The sequence below is a fragment of the Bufo gargarizans genome, unplaced genomic scaffold, assembly GCF_014858855.1.
Source record: "Bufo gargarizans isolate SCDJY-AF-19 unplaced genomic scaffold, ASM1485885v1 original_scaffold_2092_pilon, whole genome shotgun sequence".
Lineage (NCBI taxonomy): Eukaryota > Metazoa > Chordata > Amphibia > Anura > Bufonidae > Bufo > Bufo gargarizans.
In genome coordinates this window covers 347394-368031 of record NW_025334641.1, presented here as the reverse complement: position 1 = coordinate 368031, position 20638 = coordinate 347394, and the positions used below count along the sequence as shown (strand labels likewise).

The 20638-nt window shown below is 49.6% G+C and overlaps 1 protein-coding gene across 1 annotated transcript in view; it reads left to right on the top strand.

Moving 5' to 3' along the window:
• Positions 1 to 447: 447 nt before the first annotated feature.
• LOC122923951 (ras GTPase-activating protein 1) overlaps positions 448 to 20638 on the top strand; it is a gene marked incomplete at its 5' end in the record, with an annotated part of 38024 nt that continues 17833 nt past the window's right edge. The window contains 10 exons of the mRNA XM_044274838.1: positions 448 to 525; positions 1877 to 2034; positions 2875 to 2951; positions 3050 to 3222; positions 10508 to 10667; positions 10953 to 11095; positions 11712 to 11827; positions 13225 to 13311; positions 13490 to 13557; positions 14939 to 15027. Of these exons, the coding sequence (XP_044130773.1) occupies positions 448 to 525; positions 1877 to 2034; positions 2875 to 2951; positions 3050 to 3222; positions 10508 to 10667; positions 10953 to 11095; positions 11712 to 11827; positions 13225 to 13311; positions 13490 to 13557; positions 14939 to 15027 (1149 nt within the window). The remainder of the gene's footprint in view (positions 526 to 1876; positions 2035 to 2874; positions 2952 to 3049; positions 3223 to 10507; positions 10668 to 10952; positions 11096 to 11711; positions 11828 to 13224; positions 13312 to 13489; positions 13558 to 14938; positions 15028 to 20638) is intronic.

The window sequence follows — 20638 nt, the reverse complement described above, 5'->3', positions numbered from 1 at the left end:
TGTCACCTGGATTTCTGGACATGGGTTGCTAGATGGCCGCTAGCACATCCGCAATACCCAGTCCCCAAAGCTCTGTCTGCTTTTGTGTAAAAAAAAACACAAACTATTTGATACATATGCAAATTAACCTGAGAGGAGTCCTGTCCCTGACTTATCTCACGTACAGGACTAATCTCAGGTTAATTTGCATATGTATCAAATAGTTTTTTTTTTTTACACCAAAGCACACAGAGCTATGGGGACTGGTTATTGCAGATGTGCTAGCGGCCATCTAGCAACCCATGTCCTCAGCTCTATACACAAAATCCCGGTGACAGGTTCCCTCTAAGTTGTATCTGTGATTATGTAGATGGACATACTGTAAATAGAGGGTTAATATAAAATAAGACTACAGGATCATCTGCTCAGAATCTCCTGTTTTGTTTTTGTTTGTTCATTTTGTGCTAGGACTGGATGAAAAGTCTTCAGGCATTTTGCAGTCTACGAAAATCAACGCAATCCTCTTCCAATAAACGGCTTAGACAGGTTTGTCTTTCTGGATGAAATATTTTAATGAATACTGCATACATAAATGAAATCTTACCATACCAAGCCAGTTGCAATGCCACTAAAGACACCTTTACTGTAGTTTATTGTAGCCCACCAAACACCTTTTATATTAATGTTTCAGAGCTAGGGCCGCTCACTGTTCACTAGAAAGGGGGTCTCAACACCTACATTACCACAATGCACTTTCTTTTTATTTATTTTTTATGGTGCAGCGGTTTAGCATAATGCAGTGCAATCTGCCGGCAGGAGATGCTGAGCAGATTAATACATAGTTTTGTGAGAAAAGATGAAGTGAAACTCTTGGAGCTCAGTTGTACACGGGGCCATCTGTTTGTGATTTATAGCATTGTCTGTGTAAAGGGCTCATGCGCCAGACCTTGTGCAGTCCAGGAAACATGCCTATGTGTTTGCTGCATATCCTGGTGCCTCCTCTGACATAAACATCATAGGAAATTACTGTATCATAAATTACTATCTGACTGCACGTCTGTTGTACTGTAATCACATGATCTGAGTACAGTATAATTGCGGTCATATAAGAACTGCATTGTATATTACTGTGATGCAGTGAGTTCAGATCAGAGGAGCTGCCATCAGTCTGCGAGATGCGGCCAAGAAATGGGCCTTGTTTCCTGGACTGCACACAGTCGTGTGCATAAGCCCAAAGTTTATATAAAAATATAGCTGTCAGTCAGAAATAAGACAGCCCCTGTATACAGCTGAACACAGAAATGGCTTTAGATTCAAATGTATAAATTACAAGTTTTGCTGAATTATTTCCCGCAAAACTATACATCAATCTGGTCCGCTTCTGCATGCTGTGTTCGATCCACAGGATAGGGAATAATTATTAGATCGATGAGGATCCTACTGCTGGTTCACCCACTGATCACGCTGAACTCCATGGGACCCCCTAAAATGAACAGAGTGGCAGGTTGAGCGTGTTCACTGCTGCTCCATTAAACTGTATAGGAGTTCCCGAGATGGCGCTTGGCTATTTACAGAACTTGACTCTATTTCGGAGGGTGCTGGCAAGCACGAGTCCCAACAGTAAGATCCCCACCGATCTAATGGTTACCATAGGGCATACATTCTCACAACTGTAATGCCCCTTTAAGCTATGTGGTGCAGCACTCTGCCATTCACACGATAGAACACACCTTGCCCGTCTCGACCACTGTGGTTTGTACATTTTCTTTTACAGCTTGGTGTATAATTTACCTAGAAATGAACTGCTGGTAATTGTTTTAGTTCTGACCCAGACTCCATTTCCTTTTAGTACAGCAGAAATGAGAAAACTGTGTCTTGCTTTTTCTCCCTTTTCTAGGTCAGCAGTCTTCATTTGCACATAGAAGAAGCACACAAGCTGCCAGTCAAACATTTCACTAGTCCTTATTGTAACATCTACCTGAACAGTGTACAGGTAGCAAAGACACATGCCAGGGAGGGCCAGAACCCGGTTTGGTCTGAAGAGTTTTTCTTTGAGTAAGTGTCTTAATTTCTTAATTTTTTTATTTTATTTTTTTTCTTCAGTTTTAGTAGACAACCATGTTTATATACTTTACTGTTTGGCTGTGACCTCACAGGTGCCAGTATACAGGGAAGAGCCTCCCATATGAATTAGTGGTACTGTATGGCATCATAGACTGTGGTTACAACATGTAGCTTGTCCTGAGAATGACTGACTGACTGGCGTTCATGAGCCATTTCTTGTGACAGACCATAGAGAAAACCCACTGTATGGTCATATGGCCATTACCAGTGAGCCATCAGATGACATTGATGGCTCACTTTGTATTCCTTCTTGTTCCGTTTGGCCCCCTTGTCAGCAGTTTTTGCTTGTTCAGTCCCGTTTACCTGGGCTGATGATCAGGCGATCAGTTGCATTGTCAAACACTTTTGTCAGCTAAGCGCATTAAATTTATTGTTTGTCAGCTGCACGTCACCATCTGAACAGGGACACGCTGCTGACAGTGAAAATGTATGTGACTGAACAATCGCATTAATTATCATCCAGTCACTTAAAAGGATGTAGATTGCTGCTAAACTAAAAGAGGATCGTCTTGATGTTTAATCACTGCTCGTTACAGCCAGAAATCTTATTTTCTAAAAGAACCAGCTTCCTAAATGAGCTTACCTGTGTGAGACAGACCCTTTTTAAATTTTGGGCTACTTAAGCCTATATGTTAGGTAATTTACAGCAATTGCCCAATTGACCGGTTACAGAAAGGAAAACTGTAGCAAAAAGAACTTGCTCATAAAGTTGTGTTTTTTTTTTTTTTTTTAAGTAACATTTCTGAAATGAGGATTCTGTATGTTTTCTAGTGATTTATCACCGGATATAAACCGATTTGAAATTAGCCTAAGTAACAAAACAAAGAAAAGCAAAGATCCTGACATATGTAAGTAGTGGCCCGTGTCTTCCTGTATTGTATTCGGTGGCTGGAGTACAGTTGACTGTGAATCATGCAGGTTGCTTTCTCACATTCCTCTTTTCCAGTATTTATGCGCTGCCAGTTAAATCGACTGCAAAAAGGACATGCAATAGATGAATGGTTTCAACTCAGTTCTCACATACCATTGAAAGGTATAGAGCCAGGGTCTCTGCGTGTCCGAGCGAGGTACTCTATGGAGAAAATCATGCCAGAAGAAGAGTACAGCGAGTTTAAAGAGGTACCACTAATGGCATTGGCAGTTTTTAAAGGGGTTTTCCCATCCGAGATAATGGGGGCATATCGCTAAAAGATGCCCCCATTTTCTGATAGGTGTTGGTCCCACCTCTGGGACCCGCACCTACATTTAAGAACATGGGGCCCATAGAAGTGAATAGGAGTAGTGGCCGCACAAGTGCGGTGTGCTCCCATTTACCACTATAGGGAGAGAGCTTGGTGGTGGCCAGACGCGGCGAAACTGGGGGCCTCCGGCGATCACCTTTCCCGCTCCGTTCTTGGTGTAGGTGCGGCTCCCAGAGGTGGGACCCGCACCTATCAGACAATGGGGGCATATCCTAGTGATATGCCCCCATTGTCTCAGATGAGAATACTGCTTTAATTTGTGGACTTTTTTTTATTTTCTCTGTTCATGTCTGTAAAGTAACGGTTTGTGCACATATAGTCATGCATAAACTTATTCAGCTGCTGAAATCATATTTCTCGCCCAGTTTCCTTGGGGGACACAGAAGACCTTGGTATAGCTCATCTCCATAGGAGGCGTGACACTAAGAAAAAACTGTTAAGCCCCTCCTCCACAGCTATACCCTCAGCCTGGAGAGAAAGGCTGCCAGTTTTTGCTTAGTGTCCAAGGAGGCAAGACACTCCCTGCTCTGCAGGGCTCTTTTCTCCTTGTTTAAATTTTGATTTTTTACTTTTTTCTTTTTGTTCCAGACAATCAGGGACAACAGAGTCGCACTAGACCTCTCTGTTTCTCCCGGGGTCGAGCTGCGCCAGTGCCGGTCATCCGCACTGCTGCCTCCCCCACAGAAGGCAAGGTGGACCAGGGCAGCCCAGCTCCCCTGCATCCCGCCAGCGCAAGGGTCGCCCGCACGCCAAGCCCCTCTTCCAGCGTCCTGCCACTACGGTGCCAGTAGCTGAAGGGGCGACCCTGCTGGAACGGACCGAGGGTGAAGACGGCTATGGTGAGAGAGTGGCTTCTCCAGCCCTACGACCCCCTCCCCCCACCCCGGTCTCCTGCGTGACTGACCCCCATACTGGTAGCCTATCCAAGGTGGCTATTGGGTGGCCCTGCTGGACCTAGGCTGGTCCCTGGGGTGTCGCAAGGCGGCAATCTGCTACAGCACTCACCCATTCCCTCTCCTAATGGTTCTGCTATCCTCATAGATCATAAGCTGGCTGCAGGATGGAGGTCCGCGCAAAGAGGGGGCGCTTGCCGGTGCGCTGCTCAGGGCGCCGCAAAAATTTAGTCCACGCTTCGCGGCCCGTACCATCCGGTGCTCCTTCCCGGGCCCCTGACTCTAACTGGCCGCGGGGTGGGCTCCCGCGGCCGGCGTTACATGTGCGAGCTATGCTCCAACTAGGCCCGGCCAACCATCGGTCCGGTCGGCCGGACGCCGCAAATTTTGGCCCAGGCATCGCGGCCTGCTGGGCCGCACCTCACGCTCCTCTCGGGTCCCTGATTCTTCCGGCCGCGGGGTGGGCACCCGCGGCCGGCATTGGCTAGAGCTGTGCTCCAACAGGCCCCGGCCGGCCGTCGGTGCATTCCGGCCGGCCGGGCGCTGCATAGCTTGTTCAGGCTTCGCGGCCTGCTGGCCGCAATTCCGGCGCTCGGGGTGGGCACCCGCGACCGGTATGGGGGCTCCCGCGGCCGGTATGTGGGCACCCGCGGCTGGCTTAGGCCCGGCCGGTACTTTCAATGCTTGCGGCCCCGGTCAGCCGGGCGCCGCTAAAATTTAGGCCCCGGCTTCACGGCCTACTAGGCCGCAAATTCAGGCCTCTGTGGGGGGGGCGGGAACTCTCCAAGCGCGAATTCTTCCCGCCTGGAGGTTCCCCCGCCCCCTAGAGTTCGCAGCGCCGCCCCCCAGGCCAGATGCCTGTTAACCCTTTGGGTTCTGGCCGGCTCCTGATGGGCCTGTACGGCCCGTGCCCCTGTATGGTGGCCCCCCTTTCTGCCTCAGGGAGGCTGTAATATTAATTTAAAAATTAATAAATAAATAATAATAATGATAAAAAAAAAAAAAAAAAAAAAAATATTTATAATTTTGTTTTAAGGACTTGTGGGCTGCGCAGGACGCGGCAGCCTCATCATTCGGTATGCTGCCTGTAGGCATGCCCCCCTCTCTTAGGCGGTATGTCGCGCTCCCCGGCTGCGGCGCTGGCCAGGGCATGTTCCCCCTCCCAGGCGTTTTCTTGGCCTCTCCCGGGATACGGCGCTGGCCAAGTGCATGCAAAAAAATAAAAAATTTTCTGGCCAGAATTCGTCACCCAGTTCTGGTGGCTGCAGGTGCATGGCCCTCCTTCCTAGGCGGAATACTGCACTCTCTCTGGCTGCGGCTTGGCCTTGTGCATGACCCCCCCTTTTCTAGGCGGACTGCTGCACTCTCACCGGATGCGGTGCTGGCCATGTGCACGACCCCCTTCCTCAGGCGGGACGTTGCACTCACTGGATTCGCTGCCGGCCATGTGCATGAACCCCCTTCATAGGCGGAATACTGCACTCTCACCGGTTACGGTGCTGGCCATGTGCATGAACCCCTTCCATAGGAGGTATACTGCACTCTCCCCGGATACGGTGCCGGCCATGTGCACGTTCCCCTTCCATAGGCGGAACACTGGACTCTCACTGGATTCGCTGCCGGCCATGTGCATGAACCCTTCCATAGGCGGAATACTGCACTCTCACCGGATACGGTGCCGGCCATGTGCGTGTACCCCTCCCATAGGAGGTACACTGCACTCTCCACGGATACGGTGCCGGCCATGTGCACGTTCCCCTTCCATAGGCGGAACACTGAACCTCACTGGATCCGTTGCCGGCCATATGCATGACCCCCCCCCCCCCCCCCTTCCGTGGGCGGTGTGCCGCACTCTCACTGGATTCGCTGCTGGCCTTGGACATGTCTCCTTTCCTCAGGCGACATACGTACACTCTCACTGACTGTGTTTGTTCTCTCGCCAGTGCGTTGCTGGCCATGTGCATGGCCCCATCCATGGCGGGGTGCTCGCACTCTCACTGGATGCGATGCTGGCCATGTGCATGACCCCCATTTCTGGGCGGAATACTGCACTCGCTGGGTGCGTTGCCGGTCATGAGCATGCCCTCTGACTTGAGTGGAATGCTTGCACTCCCATTGGAATCTGTGCTGGTCTTGTGCATGGCCACCCCTTATTCCATGGGCGGCATTTTGCACGCTCACGCGATCCACGGCTGTCCGTGTTTATGCGGTGCTGGACTGGTACACGTCCCCCTTCATTGGCGGAGTGGTGCACTCTCACGAAATTCGGTGTAGGGTGGATTTTTGCACAATCACTTAATGATAGAATAACCATGTGCATGCCCCCTTTCCCTAAGTGTACCTTCCTGCGTTCTGCTGGACATGTGCGGCCATGGGCATGGCCCCCTTCTGGGCGGAATATGGTATGTCCTACTTTTCCGAAGTAGGTACTGGCCTTGGTATCCCCCCCTTTTTGGGGCGGGCTTCTGCACTCTTGCCGACTGCAGTGTTGGCCAGGTACATTTCCCCCTTTTCTGGGCGGACTGCTTGCGTTCCATTGCATGCCGTGCTGGTCTTGTGCATGACTGCCTTTCAGGTTGCACTTTGCACTTCCGTTGGTACGGTTGGACTCTGGCTGATCCTTCGCTGAGTGACTATTTTTTGCAGTGAGCGGACTTCTTGTGCGCTCTGTCCGTTGTTTGGGCCGGGTATGCCTTCTCCTCCCATGGGTGGGTTGGCCTTCTCACTGCTTACGGGGCTACGCGTACGTATGCCTCCCTTTCTCCTGCGACATACCTTTTTTCTCTTGAGATACGATGCTTGCAGCAAGCCTTGCGCTATTTCTCTAAAGAGCTCGGTCCACCTGTGTGAGCCTAAGGTGGTGTTCAACAAACAGCAAATGAATGCCCAATGTGTTCAAAGGTATATACCTTATATATAAGTAGACGAGCTCTACTTGTTCGCTACTGCACCGAGCTGGGTGGTACTCATTCCTTTCGTTGGCCCTTCCGCCCGGGGTGTGTTCGTGGTCCCTAGATACGTACCCATTCGTCCTCCTGCGGCATTGTTCCCTGCGTTAGTGGTCACATGGTCGAGAGTGCTGTCTGCAGCGTCCCTCGAATTCTGCGTTTTCTCTGGCGGGACTACGGTTCCCTCGCCTACTACCATTTCCTCCTCTTCAGATGCGGTGTGGTATGAGTCCTTCCGGTTGGCGCCCTCTGCGCTTCAGTCTGATCTGTTACCAGGTTCGGGCCGCTCTTCTCGGGAAGGTCACCCAACTTTTCTTGGGTGCTCGCGTACCCAGGTCCGGAGGACCTCCTTCTTGGGTTCTTCAGGGTATTCGCCTTCTGCGAGGCGGTGACCCGGGCGTCTCGGTGTAGCGGGGTTCTGCTCTTGAGCTGTCCTATGGCTTCCCTGTTGCCCACCCCTCCTTTCGGTTGGAGGGTGTTATGCCGGCCTCTGTCTCGACTGCCTTTTCTCGCCGGCTCTGTTTGGCTCCCGCTCGGTACAGATCACTCCGATGTGGCTTCTGTCCCGGCCACGCTTCAGAGGCTGTTCCTTCACTGCCCTCCCCTCTGGGGAGAGCATGGTTGTTCATGTGGATGGTTCCGGTGTTCCTTTTGGCCTCGTACTGTCTCCCTTGTTCACACTGGCTGTACTAGCTGTGTGCCTATTTACCGGGTCTGCCGCGTTCTGTCCTCCAGCTGGGTGCAGATTGCGATTTTTTCCATTCTCGGCAATGGTTCTGCTATGGACTTACCTTCTCGGTAACTTGGGAGGACTACCATTCGGTCAGGATTGCCCTTGGATCTCCCACACCGGGACTGTAGAACGTCTTCCGTTCTGCCCGTGTTACTGGTCTGCGCCTGATCTCGTTGGGTTTTCACCCGCTTGCCCAGGCGACTCTAGCGGGCTCGTTAGTGTTCGCTCCTGGCCGTGTTTCGTCCAGGATCTGTTGTAGGACTTAGGGTTTTTACCTGGGGTTCTGTGGGAAGCTGGGCGTTTTCCCCTCTCTGCCTTTCTTTCTACTTGGTTCTGTCTTTCTCCAGTCCGGCCTGGACCTGGGACTGGGACCCTGTTGCTTCAAGTGTCGGCGCTGTCCCTCCTCTTTCAGCGTTCCACGGCCCTCTGGGCCTGTCAAGACCTTCTTCCATGGAGCGGCTCTTGGGTTCCTTTTGTACTGCCCTCCGGTACCGCCCTGGGATCTACATACTGGGTTCTTGGCGCTCCTATCTTTCCTTTGGAGCCGTTACAGTAGTTCTCTCTACTCCTTCTGTCCTGTGCGGTTGTGTTTCCGTAGCCATCGGGTCTCTGACTGGTGCCTGAGTGGCGGTCCTTCTTGTTCCGAGCCTTCTGTCTTTCCCTAGGACAGGGCTGTTCTCCATCCCGTCTCTTCCTTCCTTCTGAAGGTGGTGTTTGTCTTTCAGTTCCGCGAGGCATTCGTCCTCCCCTTCCCACCACCGGGAACGGACACTTCACCGTTTGGACGTTGTTTGGGCCTTGCGTTTTTACTTGGAGATCTCCGGCTCTTGTCGACGTTTGGTCTCTTGTGTTTCTAGGAGGTCCGTGCAAGGGTTGCGGCCTCCAGGGTGGCTTTCCTCCGCTTTCTCAGAGTGGCTATTGCTGTGGTTACCGCACCGAGGGCAGGGTTCTGCTTTTGGTGTCACTGTTCATTTCACCAGAGCGGTCGGTGTCCCCTGGGCCGGAGGCATTGGGCTTCGGCCATGCATGTGTGCAAGGCGGTCACTGGTCTTCCTTGCACACCTTACCGAGTTCTACGGGGTGCATACTCGGGCTTCAGCGGATGCTGTCTTGGGCTGCCTGGTCTGCAGGCGGCGGTTTCTTGATGCCTTCGGATGCTTCGCCTTGGTGCTGTAGTCCCTCCCCTCTTGGACTGCTATTGAACGTCCCAAGGTCTTCTGTGTCCCCCAAGGAAACTGGGCGAGAAAACGAGATTTTTGTATAACTTACCAGTAAAATCTCTTTCTCGCTCTTTCCTTGGGGGACACAGCACCCACCCATTCTTTGTTTTTCTCTACACGAGTTTCCGAGTTTGTTTTACCCGTTGGGTAGTTGGCTTGTTGGTTCCACTTCTTGGGCTTTGCCTTTTCTCACTACTTGGACACGCAACTGGCAGCCTTTCTCTCCAGGCTGAGGGTATAGCTGTGGAGGAGGGGCTTAACAGTTTTTTCTTAGTGTCACGCCTCCTATGGAGATGAGCTATACCCAAGGTCTTCTGTGTCCCCCAAGGAAAGAGCGAGAAAGAGATTTTACTGGTAAGTTATACAAAAATCTTGTTTCTATGTCATTTTCTCACCCCCAAATTAGGGTACGTTCACACTTGCATTTTTCTTTTCCGGCACGGAGTTCCGTCAAAAGGGCTCAATGCCGGAAAATAACTGATCAGTTTTATCAGTTTAGAGTAATCCGTTCAGGATATCTTCAGTTCAGCCTTTTTGACTGATCAGGCAAAAGATAAAACTGCAGCATGCTACAGTTTTATCTCCGTCCCAAAAAAACTGAAGACTTGCCTGAATGCCGGATCCGTAATTTTTTTCCCATAGGAATGTATTAGTTCCGGATCCGGCATTCAAAATACCGGAATGCCGGTTCCGTCCTTCCCGTGCAGACCGAAAAAAATGGGAAAGAAATAAATGCTGGATGCGTTTTGCCGGATGACACCGGAAAGACAGATCCGGCATTTCAATGCATTTTCTGACCAAGCATTTTTAAGACTGATCAGGATCCTGATCAGTCTTACAAATGCCATCAGTTGGCATACGTTTTGCCGGATCCGGCAGGCAGCTGCGGCGAAGGAACTGCTTGCCGGATCACACTGCCGCAAATGTGAAAGTAGCCTTAAAGGGATTGTCCCTTGTAAAGATCCTGGAACCCTAGGTGTTATTACAGTGGAAAGTTCCATCTACCATTACAGGAGAAATGTAACATTATGTTCTGGCTATTGGGGTGAATTGCTGTGTGATAAATGGATGGGTCTGATCCACCATGGATGTGCTGTGACTCAAGTGAGGGAAGAGGGGTGGTGAGTAGTGTTGAGCGAACTTGTGATTTAAGTTCAGCGTCTAAAGTTCGGGTTCGGGTTATCGAAGAATCGCGTTATGGATTCCGCTACCACGGACCAAGTCATGGTCCGTGGTAGCGGAATCCATAACTCGATTCTTCGAGAGGCTGAACTTAAATCACAAGTTCGCTCAACACTAGTGGTGAGCCCTTATTAATGTGTGTGGTGGAATAATTACGTGCTGTGCTTAATTTCTGTCTCTCTTGCAGCTTATACTTCAGAGGGAGCTGCATGTTGTGAATGCATTGTCACACGTATGTGGACAGGATCGAACACTACTTGCTAGCATTTTACTGCGGATTTTCCTACATGAAAAAATGGAATATCTACTTTTGAGAACACTAAATGACAAAGAGATCAGCGTGGAAGGTATAGGGGTTTTTATGCATCTTTATTTTTTTTAAAGCATAGAGTGACTGTCTTGAAAGGACCATGAGAGGGGAGAATTAATACATTACCATTTGCAACACTCTTCCAAGTTGATTCTTGTATATTTTTAATAGAAAACTATTATATAATTTATCTAATTTACTAGCCCCCCCCCCCCCCCCCCACACACACAATCCTCCTCGTATAGTCCTAATTTGTATATGGAATTTAATAAAGTTTGTGTGCATTCTGTGTGACCACGTGTTCTATTTCCCCACAATCTAGATGAAGCTACAACTCTTTTCCGAGCAACAACCTTGGCTAGCACGCTGATGGAGCAGTATATGAAAGCTACCGCCACTCCATTTGTTCACCATGCCCTGAAAGACACCATTCTAAAAATAATGGACAGCAAACAGTCATGTGAGGTGAGAAATGTTTGCAATCCAGGAATCCTGCTCTCACTCTGCCGCTGGCAGTCATTGTCATGGGACTTTAAAGGGGTATTCCTATCTGAGACAATGTGGGCATATTGCTAGGATATGTCCCCATTATCTGATAGGTGCGGGTCCCAATGCTGAGACCAGCACATATATCGAGAACGGAGCAGGGAAGGTGGTGGCTGGAAGACCCTGGGTTCCCAAACGCTCTCCCCATAGAAGTGAATGGGAGTGCACTGCACTTGCATGACCACCTCTCCCATTCATTTCTATGGTCCCGATAGCGCTTGGCTATTTTCGGTGGCCCCTCAGAAATGAATAGAGGGCGACAGCACATGTGCAGTGTGCCCTCCACCACTTTGAGGGCTCCGTTCTCTGTGTAATGTAGGTCGCAGAATTGGGACCCGCACCTTTCAGACAATTGGGGGGCGGGGGAGCGCGCGGGGGAGGAGTACACCTTTTAAGCAGCTGTTTTATTGGCTTAGTTGGTGTCACATTAGTTTCGACATCTTTTATCCCATTGATTTAACAATTTTTTTTTTTTTTTTTTTTTTTTTTTTTTTAATAATCCATTTACTACTTACTGTATGTACTCTTCACACAGCTGAATCCCTCCAAGCTGGAGAAGAATGAAGATGTGAATGCTAATTTGGCCAACCTCTTGACTTTACTTTCAGAATTGGTGGAGAAGATTTTTATGGCAGCAGAAATACTTCCTCCGTAAGTCATGAGCTCTTCTTCGAATTAATAAATATGAATGATTTATTGCAGACTGGTGCTTGGTCACCTAGACCGGCTGTACACCAGCAAAATCAGTCATCGGCTACTTTCCCATAAACAGGTACACTCAGATCTCTTGGGCATGCGGGTAGGTTTGTTTTAATAGTGACCAGAGGATAAGCAGCAGCCAGATACTTTTGAAGCTGCTTATCTAACAAAGGATGAAACCAGCTAAAATTCAGTGATGGGTACGAATTATGGTGAACAGAAATGAGGGAGGAGATGTATGGAGGTGCTGCACCGTGGAGAGCTTTGTGGGTGAGGGTGAGAAGTTAGAATACAGTTCTATTCTGCGGTGGATGGGCAACTAGTGAAGTGACTGGCACAACATTGTAGCCGGTGGGGAGAGAGATGAGCCCGGCTGTCGTCTGTTCACTTTATATATTTCTACTAAAATACTAAAATATAATAAAAACATTTTCTTCCTTGGTCCACATAGTAACAATATTCCATTTTCAGTCCCATCACCGTTGGCGCCTTGCAAGTGGGATATTCATTGTACTTAGGTCTTCCTAACCTCCTTTCTTTTGTTGTTTTTTGCACCTTTCTGCAGCATTTAGGACAGACTGAAGGGGGAGAGTTTAGGGAGAGGAAGACCAGTTAGTAATGAATTACAGTAATGAAGACAACAGCAAGAGTTTTGGCCATTTCCACTGTGAGAAAAGGGCAGATTCTGGAGATATTCTTGAGGTGCAGATGACAAGAGTGTGCAAGTGGTTGATTCAGATGTTTCCTTTGTTCCCTATATCCAAACATGACAGCGAGCATAGCCCATAGTGCTACAGACCGAAATTCAAATATCAAGTTTAGGTGGGTTAGTAGATGTGGGGGTGGGGTAGTTCAGTTTTTGAGAGGTTCAGTTTCAGATAGACGACATGACGTTAGTCAGCTGCCAGACATTCACTGGTGTTGTGCAGTAAAGCAGTAGTCATGGCATGAAGTGTATAGGTGGGTGTTGTCAGCATAGATATGGTACTAAAAATCAAATCTGCTGGTAGTCTGTCCGATCGGAGCGGTGTAGAGAGAGGAGAGTTAGAGGGGCCTGAGGAACCCTAACAGCAGGAGGGTGAGAAGTAGAGACCGCAAATATTACACTAAAGGAGTGGCCAGAGAGATGGGAAGAAAACCAAGAGGTGGTGAGGAGGAGCTGGTGGTCGGTCCAGAGACACAAATCATTTGAGAGTAGTTGCCATTTCTTTTTGCTGTCAGTCTTATTAGAAGATGTCTGAGAACATAGCTTGTTTTTAAGATGTGTACTATCGGCTGTGGGTGCTCCTGTGTCTTTACCTCAGTAACAGAGCATGTACTGATCTTTAACATTCCTTCTATTTTAACAGAACTCTGAGATATATATATGGGTGCTTACAGAGATCTGTTCAACAGAAGTGGCCTTCTAATACAACAATGAGGACAAGAGTTGTTAGGTAAGTGGTTCCCTGCAGTCAACCAAAAAATGCTTACACGTTAAAAAAACAATCGACAAACGTCTTCAAGTAGCACGGGGGGGGGGGGGGGGAGCTTGGAAGAAACGGAACCTGTTAATAATTGTAAACCTAAAACAGGGGGCTGCTCCATTAACTTCTCCTTTATTCTGATTTTCAGTGGCTTTGTTTTTCTGCGCCTAATCTGCCCTGCCATCCTTAATCCAAGAATGTTTAATATTATCGCAGGTATGTATTATTAAAGTATTTCCATTCTATTCGGACATTTCACAATATTAAATATGAATTTCCTCTGTTAGACCACACACCACTTTTGCAAGTGCTACGTTCTCTCCAAATCTTAGAATTGCTTGACACATGAGCAGGTTTTGGATTATGCATAGAACTATCCAAAGGAATGCTTGATCCTTCAGGACCTGAAAGGGAGGGTACCGACTATCTAATGTGTGTGGGGTAGGTGTCCTGCCTCCACCCTGGCGGCAGTTGTCATAGGAAACCACAATTGGGCATGTTGGATTTCAGTATGCCTGATCCTTTGATCTTACAGGAGTTATCCGACAGCGATTTAGATGCATCCAAGCTGGCCGCTCTTAGGGTTCACTTGATGGATGGATTTTCAATGAAGATTTTAGTGCACATTCTGCAATGGAATCCAGTTAAAGTTGTTGTTAGTTCTAAATCTCATGAAATTCACATTGCAAAAAAAGTCACTTCTTGCCCTGGATTTGGCATAAAAACCACCGCTGGTTAGGTGCGCGTGGATTAGGCCCATTAAATGGCGGTAAATCTGCGAGCTGTTCTGCACCATGTACAATTGCAAATCTGCACAAGAAGTCCGGGGAGCAGCCACTAATTTCTGCTGTATTTTCTGCAGCAGGTTTTTGTGTGCATATAAACTAAAATTGTATGGCCACCTTAAATTCTGAATTTCAAGAAGGTTGGACACGGAAAGAATATTACGCAGTGGCCATTTTTGTTCAGTTATATGATGTGGTGTAAGTTACTGGAAGAAAATCTGTCACGTAGAGCAGAATGTGTTCATGTGAATCTAATGCGAATGCTCTGGACATATGTTGGCGATTCTCTTTAGTGTGGAAACCACGGTCCCAGTGTGAACAGAAACTATTTGTATGAAAGTCTGTAGAAAAATGCTCTTAGAAATGTCTTGGACTTGTGGACTTCCACCTAGCAGTGTTTTGCCGGCATTAATGGGCGGACTTTTCCAGGCTAGGGCAGCGCTAAGGCAAGTCGATTAGTGCTGGTGACGTCACCGGGATCGCTGCTAGGCGGAAGCCTCCGCTTATCTTACCCATGGAGAGCCTGGTATGTCATCGGATGTCCAGAAAAACCCCTTGCGCGATTCAGCACAGGGCAAGGGAGAGCATCGGAGGGGTTGCATAGGTGAAAATGGGGATATGTCCGGGTTGTGCTGTGAACCTGGACAACCCCTATAAATATATATAGAGAGGAAGAATACTGACCTAATGTGTGCGGTGTAAAACGGACCTTCAGTAACTAAACGACTGCTAGATTAGGAAACAGCGAGTATGAAACTAGCCTTCGGTCATCTTTTTTATTTCTTACCCTTTGCTTCTCCCTACCCTGGCAGACTCTCCTTCGCCAACTGCAGCAAGAACATTGACGCTGGTCGCCAAGTCTTTACAAAATTTAGCGAATTTGGTTGAATTTGGAGCCAAAGTAAGAAATGTTTTTATTTTTTATTTTTTTTGCACTGCTTGTAATTCCTCAGTGTGTTTAGATACTATGGGGAGATTTATCAAACTGTTGTAAAGTAGAACTGGCTTAGTTGCTGATGGCAACCAATCAGATTCCTCCTTTCATTTTTGACAACTCCTTTGGTAAATGAAAGGTGGAATCTGATTGGTTGCTATGGGTAACTATGCCAGTTTTACGTTACACTAGTTCGATAAATTTCCCCAATGTACTAAGGACAGACTTTCCTCTGCACTGTTAACTGACCTGCCTTTAATCTGTGAAATTAACTCCTTAACTTTGCTTTATATTTAAAGGGCATCTGTCAGCAGATTTGTACCTATGGAACTGGCTGACCTGTTACATGTGCACTTGGCAGCTAAAGACATCTGTGTTGGTCCCATGTTCATATGTTCCTGCATTGCTGAGAAAAATTAAGTTTTAACATAAGTAAATGAGCCTCTAGGAGTAACGGTGGCATTACCTTTTAGACCTACCGGCTCTGCTGTCTGCAACTCTGCACTTTTATTAGGACTTTAGGAGAAGACCGAGCCAGGCGTGATGTTTTCACTACCTGGTCCTGTCAGTGCAGAGGGCTTGGTAGTTGCAGAGAGAGCAGAGCCTCTACACTCCAGCTGTTGTGAGACTACATCTCCCAGCATTTATACTTCTACTTGTCTCATAACTCTCATAGAAATGAATGGAGCATACTGGGACTTGAAGTTTCACAACAGCTGGAGTGCCGAAGGTTGCTGACCCCTGCTCTAGGTGTAATGGCATCGCCCCCCTTGCTCTTAGAGGATCATTTGCATATATAAAAACTCCTATTTTCTCAGCAAGGTGGGCACATATGAAAATGAGACCAACACAGATGCCTTCTACTGACAAATATGGCTGTACGGAAGAGGGTTTTCTTGGCATTTTCAGTAATCCAGCATTTGAGGTATCCTTGTATTCTGGAAGCGTCATGGTGCTGCCGGAATAATTTCCTTAAAACATTATTCCTTTTATACATTACTATATAACCAGATTCTATAGAACTATAACCACTTAACTTGAGCCTTTCTTTCATAGCACCAACATCTGCAGTCATCACTCCCGATGTGATGTTAAGGCTAGGTCTACACGACGACATTTGTCGCGCGACATTTTGTTGCACTAATGTCGTGCGACAATTTTTATAATGGCAGTCTATGGTGTCGCACTGCAACATGCGACATGTTGCGACTGCGACGCGACAGTCACAGAAAAATCCATCTTGAATGGATTTTCTGCGACTGTTGCATCGCAGTCGCAGCATGTCGCATGTTGCAGTGCGACACCATAGACTGCCATTATAAAAATTGTCGTGCGACATTGGTGCAACAAAATGTCGCGCGACAAATGTCGTCGTGTAGACCTAGCCTAATAGGCAAATGAGGGGCAAAAGTGGAAAAAATATATTTAAAACTTCTTAATTTATTCAATACCGAGTATGAGCGGCATGTGCAGAAGTGCATGCACTTACATGTCTGGTCTTGCTATTAATGAGGTTGATTCAGTAACTGTCTTGCTTAGATTTCATTTTAAATCTACATAAGAAGTCGAGTAAGTTTAGAAAGTCTTGCTTTACAAACTAAGTTTTCCCATAGTTTTTTACATTCATATAGATGGATATAAAATTCTGCTTCAGTGGTTTTAGCACCTCGCTGTCAGATGTGACCCGACAATAGCTTAGGTTCTGTATTCTGTTCACACCTCAGTTCTTTTCCATCAAGTTTCTGTTGCTTTTTTAAGCACTTTTCTATACAGTAAAAAAAAATACATTCTAACCTTTTTTTTATGTTCACAATGGAAGCCACAAAAGCAGTGTGCACGCAGACCTTAATAGTCTTATGAGCCCCCCAAATTCATTTTCTCGCCCATTTTCCTTGGGGGACACAGACCTTGGGTATAGCTCAGCTCCCTAGGAGGCGTGACACTAAGTAAAACTGTTAAGCCCCTCCTCCATCAGCTATACCCTCAGCCTGGAGATAGAGGCTACCAGTTTTAGCTTAGTGTCCAAGGAGGCAAGACACTCCCTGCTACTGCAGGGCTGTTTTCTCCTTGTTATTTTTACTTTTTTCTTCTAATTTTGTTATTTTATTTTTTCCTAGGGATACCAGAGACGCATTAGACCTCTCTGCTCTCCCGGGGTTGAGCTGCGCCAGTGCCAACTTATCTGCACTGCTGCCTCCCCCACAGAAGCAATAGGAGGATCTGGGCAGCAATGGCTCCCCTACATCCTGCCAGCTAGGGGGTCGCCCGCACGCCAAGCCCCTCTTCCAGCTTCCTGCCACTGCGGTGCCAGTGGCTGAAGGGGCGACCCTGCTGGAAAGGACTGAGGGTGAAGACGTCGGACGGTGAGATGGCTATTCCAGCCCATACCCCGTCCCTATCTGCAGCATCTACCCCTCTGGGTAAGGGGGGCACCCGTGGTCGCTCATTCTGAGCGCTCATCTGCAGGACAATGCAGCACAGCAGCATCCTCAGCACCCCCACGCCGTTCCCCCCCCCCCCACGCTGCTATCTTTCTCCCCCCCCCCCTCCCCCTCATTCGGGGCTGACTCCATTTTTCTCTTCTCTCTCTCCCCCTTCCCGCCGAGAACGGGGGGCGGGGCTTAGCGGTCCCGGCAGGGGGCGGGGCTTACGCGCGCGTCATTTTGGGGGCGGAGCTACGCTCTCCTTCACAGGAGACATTTCAAGCGCTGGATTGGGCGGAGCTTGTTCCCCGCGCTTTCTGCTGAGGTTTCCCGCGCTTCCTCACTCCTGACAGGAAGCTGGGACACGGTGGGGGACTCTAACCTCCTGTGTACATCGCTCGGCTTCTGTGGGCGCTCTCTGCTGCTCTCTGCTGCTCACTGCTGTTCACTGCTTCTCTGCTGCTGCTGATCTGGGCCATCTCCTGACGTTCTTCTGAGGCACTGGTAGGACAGTTAACCCTCTCCTAACCCTCCTGGTCATAGCTGCTATAACCCTTTGTGGTCTCTATATATTAGAGTACAACCACACTTCAGCATGTCAGATCCCACAGGTGCCCCCAAACCCTGGTACCATGCCTGTACCGCCTGTAAGGAACTTTTTCCGCGTGGGCAATCTGAGCCGCATTGCCTTGCATGTCAGGCCCCGGTGCAGGGCCCGCTTCCCGCTGCGCCCCCCGGTGCCTCTGAACCCCCTGACTGGGCTAGGTCTCTGTCTCAGGCGGTGGAAAGCCTTACACACGTAGTGGGCCGTCTCGTGGATAGACCGCCTCTCCCGCAGGCTGCCACAATCCCTGTCGCACCCGCTGGGACTACCGTTTCTGCCGCCCCCACTGGTTCCCTGCCTCCCAGCGAATCTTCCAGGGCCCGGCATACTCAGAAACGTTCAAGGGTTGAGCGCACATCTTCTCCAGATGCTTCGCTCTCTCCGCCATGCGTGCGAGCTCAGTCAAGTCTATCCTCTCAAATGGATACGCTTTCTGAGGGAGAACTGGCGGATTCGGACGTGGACATGGACTCAGAGCTTCCGTCCAAATTGGCGTCCGCGGTGGGGCATCTTGTCACTAGCATCCGTGATACCTTTCAGCTACACGATGACCCCCCCAGCTCTGAACAGGCCGGCGTGTCCTTTCTCCGCCCCAAACAGGCCTCCAAGGTTTTTCCCATACACGCTGATTTTTCTTCTGTGGTATCCAAGGCTTGGACTCGGCCTAACGTCCGCTTTATTACACCCAAAAAGCTGGACATTTGTTATCCCTTTCCAGCGGATTCTGTGACCACGTGGACATCCCCGCCTAAGGTTGATCCTCCCGTGGCTCGCCTGTCCAAAAGCACTACTATTCCTGTACAGGACGGATCTTCCCTCCAGTCTGTTGAGGACCGTCGTACGGAATCCCTCTCCAAGGCCATATTTACTGCCTCTGGTTCGGCCCTTAGACCGGTCTTTGCCTCCGCCTGGGTTGGCAAAGCGGTCTCTGAATGGGGTTGCAACTGGAACGGGAGTTAGGGTCGGACGTCCCTGTTCAGGACCTCCGTTCCTTAGCCCAACTAATTGTTCAGGCCGGAAAATTCGTCTGTGAGGCCTCCCTTGATGCGGGTGCCCTCATTGCCCGTTCCTCTGCCCTGGCAGTTTCTGTCAGGAGGGAACTCTGGCTGAAGGTTTGGGCGGCGGACGCCGCTTCCAAACGCTCTTTGGCCGGCCTACCATTCACGGGTTCCCGCCTGTTCGGAACCCGTCTGGACGAACTTATATCAGAGGCCACGGGTGGGAAGAGTACTCACCTCCCCCAGTCCAGGCCAATGGGCGCCCCCCGTGGTCGCGCTGGTTCGTCCCGTTTTCGGTCCTTTCGCAAGCCCACCGGGTCTAGACCCGCGGCCAGTTCTTCTTCCTCTGGCCCAGCCCAGGATAGACGCAAGAAGCCGTTATTTCGGACGCAACCTACCTGGCGCAAGTCCCAGCCTGCACGGGCTCCCACAGGCCAGCAGCCCTCTGCCTGAAGGTGCGCCCCCACCCACCCGGGTGGGGGGCCGCCTTCTCCTATTCAGGAACGTATGGCGGGCCCACATCTCAGACGCATGGGCGCTCGAGATTGTATCTTGCGGATACAAAATCGAATTTGCGTCCATTCCGCCAGACCGTTTCTTCCGATCCCGTCCTCCGCGAGATCCCGTACGAGTGGCCGCCTTCTTCGCGGCCATTCACTCTCTAATGGACAAGGGTGTCGTCGCCCCCGTGCCTCCGACGGAAAGGTTCAGGGGGTTCTACTCGAACCTCTTTGTGGTTCCCAAGAAGGAAGGCTCAGTGCGTCCGATCTTGGACCTAAAACGCCTGAACCGTTTTCTCTGACTGCAGAGATTCCGGATGGAGTCTCTCAGGTCCGCAGTGGCCTCCCTGGAAAGAGGGGATTTCATGGCCTCAATCGACATTCAGGATGCATACCTCCACGTTCCGGTTGCTCCATGTCATCACCGCTTCCTGCGCTTCGCGGTGGGGGACGATCACTTCCAATTCGTCGCCCTTCCCTTTGGTCTGGCGACGGCTCCTCGAGTGTTCACCAAGGTCCTGGCCCCTGTCTTGGCCCTTCTACATTCAAGAAGTGTTTTTCTTCTCCCATACTTGGACGACATCCTGGTCAAGGCACCCTCCTTCTCTCAGACATCCCGCAGTGTGGAACTCACTCTGGAGACCCTGACGCGGTTCGGTTGGATTATCAACCACCCCAAATCTTCCCTTACCCCCTCCAGACGGCTGATCTTCCTGGGGATGCTCCTGGATACAGAGTTGGCGGAGGTCCGCCTTCCGTCGGACAAGCGTCTGGCCCTTCGCGGGTCGGTTCGCAGTCTCCTCCGCCATCACCGCCCTTCCCTCAGATCCAGCATGCGGTTGTTGGGAAAGATGGTTGCCTGTTTCGAAGCGGTGCCGTTCGCACAATTCCGATCCCGCACCTTTCAGAGGGCAATTCTGTCGGCCTGGGACAAATCACCGAGGAGTCTGGACAGGACCTTTCTTCTGCCTCCCCTGGCTCGGGCTTCCCTCGGCTGGTGGTTGCATATCCCTCTAAGGGTGAAGTCCTTCCTTCCACTGAACTGGCTGGTGA